A 23,834-nucleotide genomic window follows, 5' to 3' on the forward strand; every position below is an offset into this window, starting at 1 on the left:
ATGTGAGAATGCTGTTCATTGACTACATTTCAGCATTCAACACTATTGTTCCCTCCAAGCTCGTTACCAAGCTCAGAGCCCTGGGTCTGGACACCACCTTCTGCAACTGGATCCTGGATTTCCTGAAGGGCAGACCATAGGCTGTGAGGATTGGCAACAACACCTCCTCCACACTGACTCTTAACACAGGGGCCCCCTGAAAGGCCTGATAACCAACAACGATGAGTCAGCATATAGGGAGGAGGTACAGTGAGGGGAAAAAAGTATTTGATCCCCTGCTGATTTTGTACGTTTGCCCACTGACAAAGAAATGATCAGTCTATAATTTTAATGGTAGGTTTATTTGAACAGTGAGAGACAGAATAACAACAACAAAATCCAGAAAAACGCATGTAAAAAATGTTATAAATTGATTTGCATTTTAATGAGGGAAATAAGTATTTGACCCCCTCTCAATCAGAAAAATGTCTGGCTCCCAGGTGTCTTTTATACAGGTAACGAGCTGAGATTAGGAGCACACTCTTAAAGGGAGTGCTCCTAATCTCAGTTTGTTACCTGTATAAAAGACATCTGTCCACAGAAGCAATCAATCAATCAGATTCCAAACTCTCCACCATGGCCAAGACCAACAAGCTCTCCAAGGATGTCAGGGACAAGATTGTAGACCTACACAAGGCTGGAATGGGCTACAAGACCATTGCCAAGCAGCTTGGTGAGAAGGTGACAACAGTTGGTGCGATTATTCGCAAATGGAAGAAACACAAAATATCTGTCAATCTCCCTCGGCCTGGGGCTCCATGCAAGATCTCACCTCGTGGAGTTGCAATGATCATGAGAACGGTGAGGAATCAGCCCAGAACTACACGGGAGGATCTTGTCAATGATCTCAAGGCAGCTGGGACCATAGTCACCAAGAAAACAATTGGTAACACACTACGCCGTGAAGAACTGAAATCCTGCAGCGCCCGCAAGGTCCCCCTGCTCAAGAAAGCACATATACAGGCCCGTCTGAAGTTTGCCAATGAACATCTGAATGATTCAGAGGAGAACTGGGTGAAAGAGTTGTGGTCAGATGAGACCAAAATCGAGCTCTTTGGCATCAACTCAACTTGCCGTGTTTGGAGGAGGAGGAATGCTGCCTATGACCCCAAGAACACCATCCCCACCGTCAAACATGGAGGTGGAAACATTATGCTTTGGGGGTGTTTTTCTGCTAAGGGGACAGGACAACTTCACCGCATCAAAGGGACGATGGACGCGGCCATGTACCGTCAAATCTTGGGTGAGAACCTCCTTCCCTCAGCCAGGGCATTGAAAATGGGTCGCGGATGGGTATTCCAGCATGACAATGACCCAAACACACGGCCAAGGCAACAAAGGAGTGGCTCAAGAAGAAGCACATTAAGGTCCTGGAGTGGCCTAGCCAGTCTCCAGACCTTAATCCCATAGAAAATCTATGGAGGGAGCTGAAGGTTCGAGTTGCTAAACGTCAGCCTCGAAACCTTAATGACTTGGAGAAGATATGCAAAGAGGAGTGGGACAAAATCCCTCCTGAGATGTGTGCAAACCTGGTGGCCAACTACATTTTTACATTTACATTTTAGTCATTTAGCAGACGCTCTTAACCAGAGCGACTTACAGGAGCAATTAGGGTTAAGTGCCTTGCTCAAGGGCACATTAACGTCATTTAGCAGACGCTCTTAGCCAGAGCGACTCACAAATTGGTGCGTTCACCCTATAGCCAGTGGGATAACCACTTTACAATTTGGGGGGGGGGGGGGGGGGGGGGTTAGAAGGAATACTTTATCCTATCCCAGGTATTCCTTAAAGAGGTGGGGTTTCAAATGTCTCCGGAAGGTGGTGAGTGACTCCGCTGTCCTGGCGTCGTGAGGAAGCTTGTTCCACCATTGGGGTGCCAGAGCAGCGAACAGTTTTGACTGGGCTGAGCGGGAGCTGTGCTTCCGCAGAGGAAGGGGAGCCAGCAGGCCAGAGGTGGATGAACGCAATGTCCTCGTTTGGGTGTAGGGACTGATCAGAGCCTGAAGGTACAGAGGTGCCGTTCCCCTCACTGCTCCATAGGCAAGCACCATGGTCTTGTAGCGGATGCGAGCTTCAACTGGAAGCCAGTGGAGTGTGCGGAGGAGGGGGGTGACGTGAGAGAACTTGGGAAGGTTGAACACCAGACGGGCTGCGGCATTCTGGATGAGTTGTAGGGGTTTAATGGCACAGGCAGGGAGCCCAGCCAACAGCGAGTTGCAGTAGTCCAGACGGGAGATGACAAGTGCCTGGACCAGGACCTGCGCCGCTTCCTGTGTAAGGCAGGGTCGCACTCTCCGAATGTTGTAGAGCATGAACCTGCAGGAGCGGGTCACCGCCTTGATGTTGGCGGAGAACGACAGGGTGTTGTCCAGGGTCACGCCTAGGCTCTTCGCACTCTGGGAGGAGGACACAGCGGAGTTGTCAACCGTGATGGCGAGATCATGGAACGGGCAGTCCTTCCCCGGGAGGAAGAGCAGCTCCGTCTTGCCAGGGTTCAGCTTGAGGTGGTGATCCGTCATCCATACTGATATGTCTGCCAGACATGCAGAGATGCGATTCGCCACCTGGTTATCAGAAGGGGGAAAGGAGAAGATTAGTTGTGTATCGTCAGCGTAGCAATGATAGGAGAGACCATGTGAGGATATGACAGAGCCAAGTACAAGAAACGTCTGACCTCTGTGATTGCCAACAAGGGTTTTGCCACCAAGTACTAAGTCATGTTTTGCAGGTGGGGTCAAATACTTATTTCCCTCATTAAAATGCAAATCAATTTATAACATTTTTGACATGCGTTTTTCTGGATTTTTGTTGTTGTTATTCTGTCTCTCACTGTTCAAATAAACCTACCATTAAAATTATAGACGGATCACGACTTTGTCAGTGGGCAAACGTACAAAATCAGCAGGGGATCAAATACTTTTTTCCCTCACTGTAAGTGAGCTGGCATTGTGGTGCCAGGACAACAACCTTTTGCCTCAACGTCAGCAAAACAAAGGAGTTGATTGTTGGGAACATGCCCCGATCCACATCAACGGTCTGCAGTAGAGTGAGTCAGCAGTTTTAAGTTCCTCTGCGTCCACATCACTGAGGACTTGACATGAACCAACAACACCACCACTCTTGTCAAGAGGGCGCAACAGCGTCTCTACTTCCTAAGGCGGCTGAAGATCTTCGGCATGCCACCCTGGGTCCTCTCCAAACACTACCGTTGCCCCATCAAGAGGGTCCTGACCAGTTGAATCATGGCCTGGTACGGGAATTGCTCCGTCTAAAACCACAAGGGCCTCCAGTGGGTGGTGAAGATGGCCCAGTACATCACTGGGGCCATGCTCCCACCCATCCAGGACATCTACTCGAAACGGTGCCTGTGGGAGGCCCACAGCATCATCAAGGACCCCACACACCCCAGCCATGTGCTGTTCACTCCTTTCCCGTCGGGCAGACGGTATCTGAGCAAAAGGTCTGATACCAACAGGCTCAGAGACAGTTTCTATCTAAAAGCCATCAGTCTGCTGAACACTTGAACTGGACTGACCACTTGCTCTGATTCTTTGCACCTTAGCACACATGCACTCACTCTCTCATTCGCTCACTCACTCACTCACTCACTCACACACCCACACACACACACACACACAGGTTACACATACATCATAACTGCTGTACCAGACTCTAATTATGATTACTAAATATGACACAATTTAAACATTTGCCCCCCAATCCCCCCTCCTCAAAATACATGCAAATATTGGATATAAATTGTGCCTTCCTGTATTATACTTATGCTAAAATGTTTATTCTATACTACTGAGCCATTTACTTTATGTTTGTATTCTTATATTTTATTTTTTCTTATTGTTGTTAGATTGTCGAGAAGGAACCTGCAAGTTAGCATTTCTTTGGACGGTGTATACCATGTGTATCCATACATATGACTAATAAAACTTAAACTTGGAAAGAGGCTGCCTGGTGATGTAAACGCTTGCAATTCAATCCAGCGTCTCAGTGGGGCCGATTTAATACCAATCTGCTGCTTATACTGTATATACACCGCGCACCACTTATCCGGGAATGCGTTATAAACGTTTATAACGAGGTGTGAACGTGGCACACGTGACTATAGGTAAATGGTTTGGTTTCCCCATGTTTAATTTAATTATTTATTGTTCCCAGTGATTCGTTTTTGGTGAGGTGTTGGCGGTTCACTTTTGTTCCCGGACTTTTCTTTTTTTGTTGACGTTGAGGAATTGTACAGTGGTCAAATGCAAACAGCTGGGGAAGGTTCTTACTAACCAAGCAGCAACCTTAGGCCTACACCAGGGTTCTTCAATTCCGGTCCTGGAGGGCCGAAAAACCTCTGTTTTTCATCCTCTCCTTCTAATCAGGGGCTAATTCAGACCTGGGACACCAGGTGAGTGCAATTAACTACCAGGTAGAAATAAAAAACAGAAGTGTTTCGGCCCTCCAGGACCGGAATTGAAGAACCCTGGCCTACACCTTAGCGTTTTCCCCATCCACATTTCCTAGAAGTCAAGTTCGGTTTCTCATGTGTGGAAGCCTCATGAATAGATTGTGAATAAACTATACTATGTTCACACAAACGCACGTTTCACAGATGGTGGTGTTCCACAAGCCAGGCAAAGTTTATTATTTCCCTATTGCTTTTATTCACAATACTAGCCTAATCAGTAGGTATTGGCTGAAAACCGTAATCCAATCGCTACGGAGAAAGGGCGGGGAGATGAACGGAAGGGAGAGGCGGTGCCTGTGTGGAGTCTTTCAGTGCCATGGACAACGACTCGCGCTAGACTGCAGATAATCTGCTCTAGGGGAGAGGGCTGCCTACAAACGCTGGATCCGCGACAATTCGGCTTGAAAACTTCATTTGACTGATTCCACTCTCGTTTACCTGTTCCTCTCCTCGGTTCGTGCAAGGGTTAACTTTATTTTCTAGTTGTAATACCAGCGAGTGGACGCGAGCTGCATTTAGCTGCATTGTATCTCTGCATAGACCTGCCTCACTCTCCATCCAGTCAAAAAGTGCGATTTTTGTTTGAAGCATTGTTTAGGTCGTTTATTCGTAATTGTTTGAACTTTAGCTGGTTATCTATCTAGTTAGTCTCTCATAACTGCGGCAGTGGTTGATTAGGTTATTCTATTGTAGTTTGTATTTTGCCTTCATGCTTTATAGTGATGCAGTTTTAGCAGGCTAAAGAAACATGACGTTCCTTAGTTTAAATCTTTGCTGGGACATGCTCTTTTGAAGCGCAATATACCTCCATTTGCAATTGGCGATTCTCCTTTACCCAAGTATCCTCGTCAAACCAAGATAACCCGTTTTGTGGACAGAAGCCTAAGTGCACAATGAGGTCCCTCCACGACTTTTTGAATTGCACTTAAAAAGAAGAGGGAGGGAGGGAGAGAGAGAGAGAGCGCGCGAGAGAGAGGCTGCGGGAAGCGACGCCTGCCAACCCTCAGGGGTTCCTACATCAAACAGACTCTCGTGTCATCTTAGCATTTTAAACGGAGACAACTCTTGATAGGTTGATAGAATATATAGAAATATAAGTATTTCTCGCTAAACTAAAGCAAGATGAAGAAGTTTCGAAAGGTACTAGATGGCCTGTCCTCCTCCTCTCCGGGGGGTGTCGCGTCCCCGTTGTGCGGCAGTGCAGCTGGTACCCCGACCGCTCATGCGCCCACTCCCCAGGATATCCATGTCCAGGAGACGCTAGTCTCGGAAAACTTTCAGATATGCAAGGTGAGTAGTGTGTGTATGTGTGAGTAGTGTGTGTAGGTGTGTCTAGTTCTCCACGGTCATGTTTCTCAAATGGACCGAGAATGGTGGATAAAACCGCCAAAGCTACAGCCTTTCCTTTACATCAACAATGTTACAAGGGCCAAATGTACATGATGGCTAGTGGCTACAGTATATAAATTGACCAACGATAGTGGTGATATGTTGACATACACATGCATAGTTTTTTTGGAATGGAGTATAGTGTTTTGTGTGGTATTGAGTAGCCAATAGAATAGAACATACCAGACTAAAATACTGTCATGTTGTCGGTTCACATGGGTGCTTCTCAATCAAAGTCAGGTTATCTGAGTTTACCATCGTAGACGCTGCCTGTATTTAAACCTATGCCCCCACCAGTCTCTCATTGGACCATATAACTCAGTCTGGTTTGGATATGTTGTGTACTTAATTAATATATATAACTCTTTAGCACTTGTGCAGAGGCACTTAATTGGTTAGGAATGTGGCCAACACATCTGTGACAATTGTTTCAATGAGGTGTAGGCCTGTATATCCTATAGCTTATCATTGCTAGTAGGCTATTGTTGTGTGTCCACTTCTTGGAAGGAGGCAGTAGACAATTATGCCTTGAAAAGCATGGCACCACGGGCGGTTGTATGTGTGCACAGCTGGCTGCTCATTGAGGGTATTACCGTCAGGGCAGGGTGTGTGCCAAAGATGGTGGATAAATGAAGATAGTTCACTGAGGCCGTTTACCATTTTTTTTAAATGGCCAGTTCTGGTATATTTAACTGGATATGTCTCCAATAGACACCAATGCAATAGCAGTTGGGTCTGGTCTACTTAGTTCATTGACTTTCATTTAACCAGAAAAACCCCAGCGAGTGAGTTGTTTCAATTCCTTTTCCGTCACTGGTGTGCACGCTGATGACGACCGCATCCTGGTGCATGTATTCATTCAATTACCGGTCCCGCCGTGCTCCGACCGTTCGCCTATAGCTCCTCTCTCTCTCTCTCTCTCTCTCTCTCTCTCTCTCTCTCTCTCTCTCTCTCTCTCTCTCTCTCTCTCTCTCTCTCTCTCTCTCTCTCTCTCAGCAAATATCTGTGAATTTCTGGGGTGATGTGCATTTAGTAGGCTAAGCACTAGTGGTAAGAAATAATGGCTTGTAAGTGGTGGTGGTTGTTGTTATGTTGAAGATGGGACCTCTTGTCCCTCTTCTTCTCCGCAGACAGTTATTTAGTGTTGGAGAATCGATGACATAACTGCCGTTCCTTCCTCCCCATCTATAACCCATAAAAAGTGAGCGAGCGAGCGGAGCGACCCTGCGGTATTATCGGGCTGATGTGATTTTCGTGGAGCTATTTTTAGAATGCTCCGCGCCCATTGCAGCCCCGCTGATGTATTTGGAGCTGACTGCCGCGATTATTCCTCGCCCCATAGAGGGGGGGGGGGGGGGGGGGGGGATTTTGGAACTCAACGTAAATAATTAATTGAGGAGCGAGCAACACCGGTATAACATAGTAGCTCAAGTATGGGGGAAATTTTTTAAAATGACCAATGGGAAGATAAGGAGGGGCAGGCAGTTGACTCCCAAGCCGAGGAGGTGGACGCTGCAGAGAGCATCGGATTCTGCATACTCATTGAGGGCTTGATGATTAGTTGAAATGTTGAATCAGGTGTGCTTGTCCGGGGCTACAACAAAAATGTGTGCTGTTGGGGGTACTGGAGGACTGGAGTGTGGAAACACTGGCCTAGGCTACCTATTACCTAACATCAACATTTCTTGTATGGTAATGGTTCAAGTGACAGATGCTTGCAGATGTTGTTTGGCATCATTCATTGAACCTTGTTGTGATCACAACAGGCAGGAAATTCAAGGTGAAAGACGAGGTGTGACTCCGGTCACGTTGGGTGCAGAGGTGATGGCTTTAGAGCCATACACACGCCCAAACTGTAAATGTTAAATATAGAGTGCACCTACTGTGTTAGCTGCAGCTCTGCCACCGATGGTGGTGTCACAACCCTCACACTATCCCCTGTCCACTGTAGCAGACGGTACAGGAGAGCGGGAATGTGAGCAGAGCAGAGCTACACGCTAATGTGTGTATTGATTTTAAATGTTGGTTCTACCAGTAACAGACAGAGCTATTATAGCGTTTCAGTGCATTTTTACCAGCCAAAAGCTCCAATAAAATCGTGTGAATTTTGTAATGCTTTCTATTTAACAGTGAGCCTGGAATAAAAATCAATGAATGGTGGTGCGTAAGAGGGGAATGGATGAATGAGGCTGTGTGCAGAGGAAATCCTGTCCCAGAGGAAGCACACCTTTTCTGGGGTAATGAGGGTGGGACGGTCCTGGAGGTCAGTCGTCAAAAGGATCCCGAAGGAGGAGCGAGCGCGCGCACACACACACACACACACACACACCTAAAGGGAATTGTGCCCGTTTGATGAATGAAAGGCGGTCACTCCCCCAACCTTTTACTCATTCATTAGTCCCTTAGGTATCTGCTTCAGAGAAAAAACCACTTTGTTCGTTAACAGTGTCACATCCCAGAGATTCCAGGAATGTGTGTGGGAGGGTTCCAGACATTTACTAACGTCCTTAGTCATGACTTGTTCTCTCTAGTGTGGGAAGATGTGTCTTATCGCTCTTCTTTTTATGGCTTTTGTCACTATTAATGTCAGTGATGACGTTTGAACAGGTGTCATATGAGTTTGTTATGAAAGCTCTCTGTCAGACTACAGAGATTGGTAAATATATTCAGTACAGCAGATAGGGCACCATGAGGTGTCCCAGCAGTTTGCGTGCCTCATCCAAAAGTTGAGAGAGGGGTTGAATGGGGAATTTGTGTTTGTTTGTGTGTGTGATAGAGGGAGCATGATAAGTGGATGTAGCTTAGCTAGAATAGGCATGGATGTGAAGAGAAAGGGAGAGAGAGCGAAGAGAGGTCATGGCTGCAGGTAGCTGCAGGAAGCCTAGCTGTTAAGAGCATTGGGCCAGTAACCAAAAGGTCGCTGGTTCGAATCGCGAAACCGACTAAGTGAAACATCTGTCGATGTGCTCTTGAGCAAGGAACTTAACCCTAATTGCTTCTGTGAATTAGAGCGTCTGCTAAATGACTAAAATGTAAATAGCTACAGCAGGCAGCCACTTGTCTGATGATGCTTATACAGTGCCTTTAGAATGTATTCACATCCCTTGACTTTTTTTCACATTTTGTTGCGTTTTAGCCTGAATTTAAAATGGATTACATTTAGTGTCACTGGCCTACACACAATACCACATAATGTCAAAGTGGAATTCTATTTTTTGAAATGTTTACAAATTAATTAAAAATGAGAAAATTAAATGTCTTGAGTCAATATGTATTCAACCCCTTTGTTATGGCAAGCCTAAATACAGTGCATTTGGAAAGTATTCAGACCCCTTGACCTTTTCCACATTTTGTTATGTTACAGCCTTATTCTAAAATGGATTAAATTGTTTTTTCTCATTAATCTACACACAATACCCCATAATGACAAAGCAAAAACTGGTTTGTAGAAACTTTTGCAAAAAATTAAATTATTCAGACCCTTTACTCAGTACTTTGCTGAATCACCTTTGGAAGCGATTACAGCCTCAAGTCTTATTGGGTATGATTATACAAGCTTGGCACACCTGTATTTGGGGAGTTCAAGGATCTCTCTGTACATTGCTCCGTTCATCTTTCCCTCGATCCTGACTAGTCTCCCAGTCCCTGCTGCTAGAAAACATCCCCACAGCATGATGCTGCCACCACCATGCTTCACCGTAGGGATGGTGCCAGGTTTCCTCCAGACGTGACACTTGGCATTCAGGCCAAAGAGTTCAATCTCGATTTCATCAGACCAAAGAATGTTGTTTCTCATGGTCTGAGTCCTTTAGGTGCCTTTTGGCAAACTTCAAGCGGATTGTCATGTGCCTTTTACTGACGAGTGGCTTCCCTCTGGCCACTCTACCATAAAGGCCTGATTGGTGGAGTGCTGCAGAGATGGTTGTCCTTCTGGAAGGTTCTCTCATCTCCACAGAGGAACTCTGGAGCTCTGTCAGAGTGACCATCAGGTTCTTGGTCACCTCCCTGACCAAGGCCCTTCTCCCCCGATTGCTCAGTTTGGCCGAGCGGCCAGCTCTAGGAAGACTCTTGGTGGTTCCAAACTTCTTCCATTTAAGAATGATTGAGGCCACTGTGTTCTTGGGGACCTTCAATGCTGCAGACATTTTTTGGTAGCCTTCCCCAGATCTGTGCCTCGACACGATCCTGTCTCGGAGCTCTACTGATAATTCCTTCGACCTCATGACTTGGTTTTTGCTCTGACATGCACTGTCAACTGTGGGACCTTATATAGACAGGTGTGTTTCTTTCCAAATCATGTCCAATCAATTTTATTTATCCCAGGTGGACTCCAATCAAGTTGTATAAACATTTCAAAGATGGAAACAGGATGCACCTGAGGTCAATTACGAGTCTCATAGCAAAAGGTCTAAATAGTTATTCAAATAAGATATTTCTGTTTAGAATAGTTTATACATTTGCTAAAAATTCTAAAAACCTGTTTTCGCTTTGTCATTATGGGGTATTGTGTGTAGATTGATGATGGAAAAAAAATACTAACCTAATTGACATAGTGAAAAGAAAAAAGCCTGTACAGAATAAAAATATTCCAAAACATGCATCCTGTTTGCAACAAGGCACTAAAGTAATACTGCAAGAAATGTGGCGATGCAATTCACTTTTTGTCCTGAATACAAAGTGTTATGTTCGGGGCAAATCCAATACAACACATTAATAAGTACCACTCTCCATATTTTTAAGCATAGTGGTGGATGCATCATGTTATGGGTATACCTGTAATAGTTAAGGACTGGGGAGTTTTTCAGGATAAAAAAGAAACGGAATGAGCTAAGCACAGGCAAAATCCTAGAGGAAAACCTGGTTCAGTCTGCTTTCCACCAGACACTGGGAAATTAAATCACATTTCAGCAGGACAATAACCTAAAACACAAGCCAAATCTACACTGGAGTTTCTTACCAAGAAGACCGTGAATGTTCCTCAGTGGCCGAGTTACAGTTTGGAATTTAATCTGCTTGAAAATCTATGGCCAGACCTGAAAATGGTTGTCTAGCAATGATCAACAACCAATTTGACAGAGCTTGAAGAACTTTTTGAAGGCACAGTATATAGTCGGTAAAACAGTCTGTAAACATTATTAAAGTGTTCAGTGTTCAAGGAATATGTACCAGTGGAGGCTCCTCAGAGGAGGAAGGGGAGGACCATCCTCCTCAGTGAATTTCATAAAAATTAAACTTGTAAAACATAGAAAAGTTATAATTTTTAGATAAAACTATACTAAATATATTCACGTCACCAAATAATTGATTAAAACACACTGTTTTGAAATTAAGGTCTACAGTAGCCTCAACAGCGCTCTGTAGTGTAGCACCATTGTGTAGCCGGAGGACAGCTAGCTTCTGTCCTCCTCTTGGTACATTGACTTCTCAACCCCTTCCATAGGCTTACACAGTAATTATGACAACTTCCGGAGGACATCCTCCAACCTATCAGAGCTCTTGCTGCATGAACTGACATGTTGACCACCCAATCAAAGGATCAGATAATGACTGTAGTACTGAAAGAATAAGCTACAGCTAGCTAGCACTACAGTGTATAAAATGTGGTGAGTAGTTGACTCAAAGAGAGAGAAAGACAATAGTTTAACAGTTTTCAACAAATGTATTTCTGAGAGAGAGATTTTTTTTCTTCAGTTTCACTTACTTAGCTAGCAAATGCAGCTGGCTAGTTTAGTTACTCAAACACCCCGATCAAACGGAGGGATGCTATGTTAGCTAGCTGGCTATGACTATCCAACACAACACTGGAACTCTTCCAAGTCAAGGTACGTTTTTGGTTTTATTAATTTATTGCCAGGGGGCCGGCCGGTCTAACTGCTTCCTGACTATACACTATACGTTACTGCATGATTGTAGCGGTTTACTAACACATTAGTTATATTAGCTATGTTGACTAGGATGTTACTTTAGCTAATATGGGGACAACGATGTAGGCTGTGTGTAACGGTTATGACATGGTTTGGCTTGGAAAGTTTTTTTCGCCTGATCAGATACAGCTGATGTGTTGTTCACTGAAGTCCACAAATGAAGGGAAAAGGTGAGAGGAGGAGAGTGCATTGAGGCTAGAATGAATACAACGTGGCTGCTATGAAAATGAACTCTGTTTATGCGTGATCAGGGGTGTATTCATTCCGCCGATTCTGTTGAAAAACGTTTCTTAAATGGAAGCAAACGAAACGGGGATAAAAATAGCTGAATTTGTCCAATAGAAACTCTCGTTTGCAACTGTTGGACTAATGATTACACCCTAGATAAGCTAGATGCAGGCAAGAGTGTGAAAGGCGGTATTGAATGTGTCACTATCTGTCCATGTGTCACTGTCTGTCATCTCAAGTTTTTCTCTCAACCTGTGTGCACCTATGTTGTAAACTTTCATTTGTAGGCTAGGTTGTAGCAATCTCATGATTCATGATCTCATGTAGCAAATTATGATTATCGATGTTACATTAAACTGGGTGAATGGAATATGAATGACAGTCATCCAACATGCTGTAATAGAAATAAAAAAATGGTCCTCTCTCATCATAAACGGCACTGACCACCACTGATATGTACATAGAGCAGCAGTCTCTAAGGTGCACGGTTGAGTACCGGGTGGTAGCCGGCTAGTAACCGTGACTAAAGTTCAGTGCATGGTACTGGGCGGAGGACGGCTAGTGGTGACTGTTTAACAGTTTGATTGCCTGGAGATAGAAGCTGTTTCTCGGTCCCAGCTTTTATGCATCTGTACTGTCTTCGCCTTCTAGATGTTAGCGGGGTGAACAGGCTGTGGCTCGGGTGGTGGAGGTCCTTATGATCTTCTTGGCCTTCCTGTGACACCGGGTGTTGTAGATGTCCTGGAGGGCAGGCAGTGTGCCCCTGGTGATGCGTTGGGCTGACTGCACCACCCTCTGGAGAGCCCTGTGGTTGTGGATGGTTTAATTGCCGTACCAGGCGGTGATACAGCCTGGCAGGATGCTCTCAATGGTGCATCTGTAGAAGTTTGTGAGGGTCTTAGGGGCCAAGCCAAATTTCTTCAGCCTCCTGAGGTTGAAGAGGCGCTGTTGCACCTTCTTCACCACACTGTCTGTGTAAATGGACCATTTCAGGTTGTCAGTGATGTGCACGCCGAGGAACTTGAAGCTTTTCACCCTCTCCACTGCGACCCGTCGATGTGGATGGGGGCGTGCTGTCTCTGCTGTCTCCTGAAGTTCCATTCAGCTCCTTCATTTTGTTGGCGTTAAGGGAGAGGTTATTGTCCTGGCACCTATCCGCCAGGGCCCTCACCTCCTCCCTGTAGGCTCTCGTTATTGTTGGTAATCAGGCCTACCACTGTTGTGTCTTCAGCAAACTTGATGATTAAGTTGGAGACGAGCGTGGCTACGCAGTCATGGGTGAACAAGGAGTACAGGAGGGGGCTGAGCACGCACCCTTGTGAGGCCCCCGTGTTGATCAGAGTGGCGGAGGTGTTGTTACCTTCACCACCTGGGGTCGTCCCGTCATTAAATCCAGGACCCAGTTACACAGGGTGGGGTTCAGACCCAGGGCCCGAGCTTAGTGATGAGCTTGAAGGGCACTATGGTGTTGAAGGCTGAGCTGTAGTATTCCTCTTGTCCAGATGGGACAGGGCAGTGTGCAGTGCGATAGCGTCATCCGTGGATCTGTGGAGCGGTATGCAAATTGTAGTGGGTCTAGTACAAAAAAGTATGAAAATGTATGCACTCTGGATAAGAGCGTCTGCTAAATGACTAAAATGTAAATGTGTAGGGTGTCGGGTAAGGTGGAGTTGATATGATCCTTAACTAGCCTCTCAAAGCACTTCACGATGACAGAAGTGAGTGCTACGGAGCGATGGTCATTTAGTTGTTACTTTCGCCTTCTTGGGTACAGGAACAATGGTGAACATCTTGAAGCAAGTGGGGACAACAGACTGGGATAGGGAGATATTGAATAAGTCCCTAAACACCACACTGACACCACACTCCAAAAATCACATCCTGCAGGCTCTAGTTTAGTCTTATCTTGATTATTGTGTGGTCGAGTGCTGCAAGGAAATACCTAGTTATGCTGCAGCTGTCCCAAAACAGAGTGGCACATCTTGCTCTTCATTGTAATCAGTAGGTTAATATAAATACTATGCATGCCAGTCTCTCTTGGCTAAGAGTTGAGAAGAGACTGACTGCATCACTTCTTATTTTTATAAGAAACATTCATGTGTTGAAAATTCCAAATTGTTTGCATAGTCAACTTACACACAGCTCTGACACACACACTTACCCCACCAGACATGCCACCAGGGGTCTTTTCACAGTCCTTAAATCCAGAACAAATTCAAGAAAGCGTAAAGTATTATTTAGAGCCATTATAGCATGGAACTCTGTTCTATCTCATATTGCTCAAATGAACAGCAAACTTGTTTTCAAAAAGCAGATAAAGCAACACCTCACGGCACAACGCCTCTCCCCTATTTGACCTAGATAGTTTGTGTGTATGTATTGATATGTAGGCTAAGTGTGCCTTTTAAAAAATGTATGTTGTTCTGTCCTTGAGCTGTTCTTGTCTATTCATGTTCTGTATTATGTCATGTTCTGTGTGGACCCCAGGAAGAGTAGCTGCTGCTTTGGCAACTGCTAATGGGGATCCTAATAAAATACAAAAATACTAAATACCAAGTAAACACTCCAGCCATCTGGTCTGCACATGCTCTGAAGACGCAACTAGGGAAGCCTTACGAGGGTTAACACGCTTAAATTTACATTTTACATTTACATTTTAGTCATTTAGCAGACGCTCTTATCCAGAGCGACTTACAGGAGCAATTAGGGTTAAGTGCCTTGCTCAAGGGCACATTTACGTCATTTAGCAGACGCTCTTATCCAGAGCGACTTACAAAAATTGTGCAATCACCCTATAGCCAGTGGGATAACCACTTTACAGTTTTTTTTTTTTTTTTGGGGGGGGGGTAGAAGGATTACTTATCCTATCCCAGGTATTCCTTAAAGAGGTGGGGTTTCAAATGTCTTACTCACGTTGGCCACGGAGAACGAGAGCTCACAGTCGTGAGCGGCTGTGGAGTCCCTGCCACATCCTTGGTCATAGCTGGTCTGTTTGTACATGTCGATGGTCTCAGTCACCTTGCCGTGGTTTGCGCTTTCAGTTTTGCACAAATGCTGCCATCTGTCCATGGTTTTTGGTTTGGGTAAGTTCTAATCGTCACAGTGGGAACAACATCCTCTATGCACTTCCTGATGAACTCAGTCAATGAGTCAGAGGCAACCTAGAACATTTCACAGTCCAAAACAATCTTGAAGCAATCTCTGCCATGCTATTCATACATGCTAATCATACATGTGATCACTGAGCAGTTTGAACCTCCGGCTGCAAGCCTCAACCTCAACCTCTCCATGACCAATCTCCATGACCAATTATACACTCTTAGAAAAAAGGGTTTCAAAAGAGAACGCTTTTTGGTTCCAGGTAGAACCCTTTTTGGTTCCAGGTAGAACTATTTTGGGTTCCATGTAGAACCCTCTGTGTAAAGGGTTCTACATGGAATTCAAAAGGGTTTTTACCTGGAACCAAAAGGGTTCTTCAAAGGGTTCTCCTATGGGGACAGCCGGAGAACCCTTTTAGGTTCTAGTTTTTCTTTCTAATAGTGTACCAATTCAGACGTTTACCTCTACTACCAGGATGAAATGTCCAGGATGCTTGAAGTTGGTCCTACTTGCTTATCTGAAGTCAGTTCAGCATTTGTTTCCCCCCTAATAGTTACGGTCAGCATTTGGGGTGAGAAAGTTGATCTCAGATCTGTGACTACAGGCAGTTTCTACCCATAGCTTCTGTCTCAGTCAGGGTCAAAGGTCAGTGGGAGGAGCCTTTATCTCCCTGTCTCCTCCTCATCACTCTTCTGGCATAGCTGTGTGGGTAGAGGAGGAGATGAGATGACGTCAACCTCCTCTACGACCCTTCAAACTTTCTGCGATCGCTGGCCTCCTTCCCGAGTCCGATGACTCATTGTTTCACTTCCTGCCTGTCAAAAGTGTTAGAGTGAGATAAAATAGGGAGTTGTGGGTGTGTGTGGAGGCAGAGAAGAGAAGGGGGGAGGAGGGGAGGGAAGTGGGTCCGGGGGCTGCACGATCTGTGTGTGTGATCATTCACCCATCCTCTTGGTTACTGGGCTACTAGAGGATTGTGTAACTCTCTAGGAGCATGTTTCATGTCCTTATTGGAGAGGTTGGTCCACTTACTCTCTGGGTGATGCTGCCTTCCTGGCAAGCCTGGCAGAGTGCCCTCCGCCAAAGTACCTCATGCGGTGCAACACATAATTGCCTTTAAATGAAGTGGACTTTTCAATCATCCCATGATCTCGCTAAGTATTGCTTCATCTCTCTTTTGGAAAGTCTATTTCTCTGTCCATTCTCTCTGTCTATACTGCAAGTTAGAGAGTATGTGTGTTTATGTGTGTGTTTGTGTGTGTGCACTTGCATGCTTGCCCATGCATTTATGATTGCAACTATAGGAGGGACCCTCTGACACTCTTGTCTCTTGAGGATTGTCTAGCCACTTGTACCACTCCCCCTCAGCCACTCCTTTTAGTGGGAAGTACGTGAGGATGGAGATGGGGTGGTCCGGAGGGGGTCTGGCCCACCTATGGAGGTTGGTGGATTTTGCATTTTTCAAACACCCGAAACAGCTTTTTCATGCAATCTAGAGCCATAATAATATGTAATTCTATGTAAAAAAAAAGCATACCTCTTTACCTGTTCAATTGTCATTTGAATTAATGATGCGCATTGATTCTTTAAGAACTTTTATGCCTTAGGAGTTTAGTACAACTCCCACACTGGTATATAGTATCATAACACAATAATTAAAGGCACAGTGTAGTCAGAAACAAGATTTTCCTGTGTGGGGGGGGGGGGGCACTCTTTACCTGGTCCAGTCAGTGTGCCCCCTACAGTCAGTGTGCCCCTACGCAAAATACTGCTGACAGAACTTTTTATAAATCATTTTCGGGATGACTCATGGTCTGACAAACATCGCTCTAGCTCACCACAGATGCAGGTGTGGGACATCGGCGGATGCGGTGGATTGAGACACATCCAATGCAAAAAAACAAACAAAAAACTGGACGAATCTGAGGGGGCCAGTGCCCTTGTGCCCTTATGGGCATGATGCCTCTGGTGGTGTGTGTGTGTGTGTGTGTGTGTGTGTGTGTTAGGGTTGGGCGATATCCAGATTTTCATACCTTCATACCGTGCCTGTGCCATCTCCGGTTATACAGTATTATTGGTGGTGCAACAAAGGGTGCTATTTTACATTTTTTTCATAAACTCCAAATCAAACTTAAGACATCGTCTGACGTGGATGATGTAATTTGCTGTTGCGTTTCTTAAGGTCAGACATCATTTGGAGGAGCGTCCACCCGTCACCCTCCTCCTCACCCGTCCCCCTCGCTGTTCTGAGCCTCAGCATCACCGTGGCGATGCATTGCCTTTGCTGTTTAGCTACCTTGTGTCACAAGGAATCAATCAGTCCTATAGCTGGAATGATGGCCCCACCAGTCTCTCTGGTCCCCAAGAGATTACATCATCGACCAGGCCTAGCGCCCGGAGTCTAATGGATGATGCAATTGGCCCGCTGTTGACATGCTCGATTCTCTTCCGCCATGACAAGTCGCCAAGGGGGTTAAACACGCATGCACATGGAACACCTTGGAACCCAGTGGCCACAATTACCCATGGTTAAGAGAGAGTTCACCCAAATTAGGAAATGACATATTGGTTTCCTTACCCTGTAAGCAGTCTATGTACAAGGTATGACAACAATCCATGCTTTGGGTTAGTTCTCCTGGCAGTGGCTAGAATTGTTTCCAAAAACATTAACATTTGGAAACTGTGTCAGGGAACTAACCAAAACAGAATGCTGTCATACCTTGTCCATAGACTGCTTACAGGGTAAGGAAACCATTATGTCATTTCATCAGTTGGGTGAACTATTCCTTTAATCACAGGCTAACAGACTTTAGCCCCATCATACAAATACGTAAAGCATGTCACACCCACACAGAGTCAAGCTCACTGTTGCTGGAAGGCAAGCATGGAAACATAGACATCTTCTAGAATGTAATGCGTACGTGAAGGCATGCTTGTAAATTAATGTGAGAAGATGGAAGATGCAAGACAATTGCACACCCACACAAACATACACACACACACACACACACACACACACGGATTGTATAAATATTTGTGCACATGTAGACACCATCATACAGTACAGTATACTCTCTCCTTCACATACCAATGAGACCCTACACTCTTAGAAACAAGGTTCCATATAGAACCAAAAAGGGTTCTATATCTTGCTTCTGTAGCGATGTGTCGTTTGAATGTCATATGTTGAACAATGCTGAACATTATGTTGATTTGACCTTAACCAACTTGAGGTTTTCTCCCCAAAATACTTTCTCTACCTCCAAGACAATGGGTCGTAAAAATGGCTCTCGACACCTAGATGTGATACCATGTGACCTAGCAGAATATAAAAGTACTGCTCCTCTCTCTCTTACTCTCTTAACTCTGGACATAAAGGAGGGAGAAGGACCTCCATCTTCAGCAGGCCGACCACAGGCCCTGGACCTTTGCCTTTGATGGTCAGAACTGATACATTAGGGCAGTGGAGGCTGCTGAGGGGAGGACGGCTCATAATAATGGCTGGAATGGAGTAAAGGGAATGGTATCAAACACATTTAATACCGTTCCATTCAATCCATTCCAGCCATTAGACTCCATTCCAGCCATTATTACTGTAACACCCTGGCTCTGGGACTCTATATGTTGAGCCAGGGTGTGTTCTTTCTATGTGGTATTTCTATGTTGGGAGTTCTAGTTTGTTTATTTCTATGTTGGCCTGAGTGACTCCCAATCAGAGGCAACGAGTGTCAGCTTTTGGCTGGTTGTCTCTGATTGGGAGCCATATTTAAACTGTCTGTTTTCCCTTTGTGTTTGTGGGTTCTTGTTCCAGTTGGTTTTGTGTTTGTACCGTGGACTTCACGAGTCGTTTGTTGTTTTGTTGATTGTCCGTATTTATCACTATAGATAAATAAACATGTTCGTTCATCACGCTGCGCCTTGGTCTACTCCTTACGACGATCGTGACAATTACGAGATGTTCTCCCCTCAGCAGCCTCCACTTCATTAGGGGAAAAGTACCTTTTAGGGAATAGTACCTGTAATCTAGTACATAAATAGGGACAGAAGTGCCCATGCACTAAACCGGCTCAGAAGACTTACTCTCAGAAGAAGACCGAAGACTATAAAGAGCTAGTGTAGGCTGAACAGTACACTTCAGCTAACCTTCTTCAAGGACAGAAGGAGCAGACAATTAGAGCACAGCCTCTGCAACTCAAGAAAGGAGCCAGCAGAGAAGCGCACCAAGCATAAGGACATCAACTCAGGACCAAAGGAAAAACCTGAAGGAGGAACCACCCAACTGAACCAGAAAACCACACAGCCATCCTCTTCCTTTGTTCACCTACATGTCAATCAATCAATCAATCAATTTTATTTTATATAGCCCTTCTTACATCAGCTAATATCTCGAAGTGCTGTACAGAAACCCAGCCTAAAACCCCAAACAGCTAGTAATGCAGGTGTAGAAGCACGGTGGCTAGGAAAAACTCCCTAGAAAGGCGAAAACCTAGGAAGAAACCTAGAGAGGAACCAGGCTATGAGGGGTGGCCAGTCCTCTTCTGGCTGTGCCGGGTGAAGATTATAACAGAACCATGCCAAGATGTTCAAAAATGTTCATAAGTGACAAGCATGGTCAAATAATAATCAGGAATAAATCTCAGTTGGCTTTTCATAGCCGATCATTAAGAGTTGAAAACAGCAGGTCTGGGACAGGTAGGGGTTCCATAACCGCAGGCAGAACAGTTGAAACTGGAATAGCAGCAAGGCCAGGCGGACTGGGGACAGCAAGGAGTCACCACGGCCGGTAGTCCCGACGTATGGTCCTAGGGCTCAGGTCTCTCAGTTGGCTTTTCATAGCCGATCATTAAGAGTTGAAAACAGCAGGTCTGGGACAGGTAGGGGTTTCGTAACCGCAGGCAGAACAGTTGAAACTGGAATAGCAGCAAGGCCAGGCGGACTGGGGACAGCAAGGTGTCATCATGCCCGGTAGTCCTGACGTATGGTCCTAGGGCTCAGGTTCTCAGAGAGAAAGAGAGAACGAGAGAATTAGAGAGAGCATACTTAAATTCACACAGGACACTGGATAAGACAGGAGAAGTACTCCAGGTATAACCAACTAACCCCAGCCCCCCGACACATAAACTACTGCAGCATAAATACTGGAGGCTGAGACAGGAGCGGTCCGGAGACACTGTGGCCCCATCCGAAGAAACCCCCGGACAGGGCCAAACAGGAAGGATATAACCCCACCCAACGTGTGGCCTTAACAATCAAGAAGCCACAACAAACTTTGATCACAGACTGAGTATAACATAATTTAATGTTCAGGATCTCCAGGTCTTCACTTCTTAACGTTCATTCTATTTCCTGATCATTCTCATTAAGTTTGTAAATATTTTTGAGTGATATTAAATGTTGATTGTATAAATTGTTTGTCTTGTTATTCCGGTAAAGAACTCCAATTGATTTCCAAAGAATTCATACCTTCAGATTAATCAATGTATTACTATTATTTTAATTGTAGTCTCATAGAGTTATTACTAAAATAACTCATAAGCCAGTTCTTCTCAGAAGACCATTTTGTCCAATAACTGGAGGGGTGCCCTGTTAATAATGATATAGTAATTATGTAAGTGTACACATTACCTTCCACTTCATACAGTATATGGAACCCCAAGGGTGGCAGGTAGCCTAGCAGTTACAGCGTTGGGCTGTTAACCAAAAGGTTGCTGGTTCAAATACCCGAACCGGCAAGGTGAAAAATGTGTTCTTGAGCAAGGCACTTAACCCTAATTTGCTCCAGGGGTTGCCATACTACTATGGATGACCCTGTAAAACAACACATTTTGCTGCACCTATCTGGTGTGTGTGACAATAAATCATGTTTATTTTAAAGTTCTATATAGAACCCTTTTTAGGGTTCTTTGACCAGGGATTCTTCTTTACTGAGCCAATATAGAACCCTAAGGGTTCTTCTTCACTGAACCAAATTGTTCCATATAGAACCCTGTACGATGCCATTTATGAATGATGGCTACTACTAATAAGAAATTAATAAGAAAATAATAGAATAAATAATAGAAAATATAGAAAATAAATAATGAAATAATACACAAAAGAATACCAAAATACTTTTGATGTTATTGTCATTATAGTTACTCTCAAACACAAACAGTTTAGGTAATGCAAACATTGTTTGGAAATATGCCTCTTTGTTTGAATGATGACCCAATGTCAATTTTGGTAACTCTGGATGCCTTCAGAGGGGTTATGCCTTCTTTATGGAACAGTACAAGTTGGGTTATTGCCTAGCTGCTTCCTGAGGAGGAGGAGGAGGAGGAGGAGAAGAAGAAGAAGAAGAAGAAGAAGAAGAAGAAGCATAAATATGAATCAATCTTATTATACCTGCAAGAATGTAGACAAACTGGTATGCAGACATATCATTATTATAATGTAGAAGACCAACTTACATGCAGTTGTTGCCATCAACAGCAGGCGAAAGAGGGATCCTCTCTGCCTGGTAGTTGGGTTCAGCGGCAACATGGCAGGTCCCCCATCCAACTCCAACCTGAAATACTGACATAAAAGTAACAATTAGCTAATTGCCAATGTCAGGCTGGGTCTGTAGCTCTATTTGGCACATTCAATAAGTAAAATTAACATGTATTTGTAAGAGTTAGCTAGCTTGTAAAGTGGCTAGCTAGCTAATTAAAGTGTCTTTTTCCTATAGGCTTAGCTAGCTAGCTTGCTAGGTAACAAACGGTAGCCTAATATAGTGCTCAAACTCTGAAACAACGTTATCTATCTAGCCTATAGTTTATCATATCATTATGGCTTCATTTATTTGAATGAAAAAGTAAACTTTAATTACCTCAAACAATAGCGTTATTGAGTCGTAATGCTGGATAAATGGCAGTTGGTGTTTTGACATTTGTTGAATTATAGAACCCTACAGCCACTTTCTCAAGGATTATCTGTAAAGGGTTCTTTCATTTTGACATAAGAACCAAAAGGTTCTATATAGAACACCAATGAACCCTTTTTTCTAAGAGTGTAGCCAGTACCCATTAGGAAGAAGAGGTTATCCCAGCTCATTCATTTATTTCCATCCCTTGACTCTGGTCTCATACTGCACTCTCTCCCCTGCTCGCTTGAATGGGCATGCGTGCGCGTGTGTGTGTGGTTGTGCTTGGGAAGCACTTATTATATCTGGATGTGGATAAGAATGGCTTCATCCTGTTCTGTGAGAATCTGAAAGCTGCTGTCTCTGTACTGAAGGAAGGATTTACAGCTTCTGGCTTCCTCAAAATCAATACTCAGGATCCTCCCTTTTTCCTATCGCCTTTTCTTCCTTAAAATATTTTACTGTAATCCACGGACAATTACAATCAGGCAACCGGAATTGTTTACAACTGACACAATGATGTACTTCGATGTACTGATTCCTCCTAGTTCTTGTTTTGTCTCTATCGAGAGACCCCGTCTATCTTGTCCCCCTCTCCCCCACTCCTCCCTTCATCCCCCTCTCCTACAGTACCAGTGTTCAGATCTGTCTTACATTTTTTGTCCTCTCCCCAAAACATCAAAGGAATTTTTGAGTAGCCTCAAAATATCTCCCCCTACACTGTTGGTGAGGAGGTTGAGTTGTCCTTCTGTCTGTCTTCACCTTCTTTTGACTGATACAAACAGCTAATAATTCTATGAAGCAAGATAAATAGGTATTTTTAGCGTAGGAAGTTATTTCCATTTTCCTTCAACTACTGTGTCTTCTCTGAGGCTACTATCACCCAATGAGGCAAGAGAGTGTGGATGGATGCACAGAGCAAAAGACATGTACACACACGGTAGAACCACAATCACACACACGCATGCACAGACAGTAGTATGTATCAGTGGGCCCCCAGCTGCGTGTGATGCGTGTTTAGTGTGATGTTGAACGTGTGTGTCTGTGTTTATGCGTTCTTGGGTCTCTCTCTCTCACACACAACCCCCCCCCCCCCCCCACCTCAGACCCCCCCCCAGTCAGTATTTGTGCATCAACAATGCCTTCTGAATCTCTCCCCAGTGGTTTCTTTATCTATTGTTTGTATACGAATGAAAATGTATGCACTCACTACTGTAAGTCGCTCTGGATAAGAGCATCTGCTCAATGACTAAAATGTAAATGTACAGTTGAAGTCGGAAGTTTACATACACTTTGGTTGGAGTCATTAACTTGTTTTTCAACCACTCCACAAATTGTTAACAAACTATAGTTTTGGCAAGTCGGTTAGGACATCTACTTTGTGCATGACACAAGTAATTTTTCCAACAATTGTTTACAGACAGATTATTTCACTTATAATTCACTATCACAATTCCAGTGGGTCAGAAGTTTACATACACTAAGTTGACTGTGCCTTTAAACAGCTTGAAAAATTCCAGAAAATGATGTCATGGCTTTAGAAGCTTCTGATAGGCTAATTGACATCATTTGAGTCAATTGGAGGTATACCTGTGGATGTATTTCAAGGCCTACCTTCAAACTCAGTGCCTCTTTGCTTGACATCATGGGAAAATCAAAAGAAATCAGCCAAGACCTCTGAAAAAATATTGTATACCTCCACAAGTCTGGTTCATCCTTGGGAGCAATTTCCAAACGCCTGAAGGTACCACGTTCATCTGTACAAACAATAGTACACAAGTATAAACACCATGGGACCACG

At 44.5% G+C, this 23,834-nt stretch overlaps 1 protein-coding gene across 1 annotated transcript in view; it reads left to right on the forward strand.

Moving 5' to 3' along the window:
* Positions 1–5,632: 5,632 nt before the first annotated feature.
* The window catches only part of stxbp5l (syntaxin binding protein 5L), a gene marked incomplete at its 5' end in the record, with an annotated part of 245,729 nt that continues 227,527 nt past the window's right edge, over positions 5,633–23,834 (forward strand). Inside the window, one exon of the mRNA XM_084162475.1 lies at positions 5,633–5,800. Coding sequence (XP_084018601.1) covers positions 5,633–5,800 — 168 coding nt within the window. The remainder of the gene's footprint in view (positions 5,801–23,834) is intronic.

The sequence above is a fragment of the Coregonus lavaretus genome (genome assembly GCF_964263955.1).
Source record: "Coregonus lavaretus genome assembly, chromosome: 5".
Lineage (NCBI taxonomy): Eukaryota > Metazoa > Chordata > Actinopteri > Salmoniformes > Salmonidae > Coregonus > Coregonus lavaretus.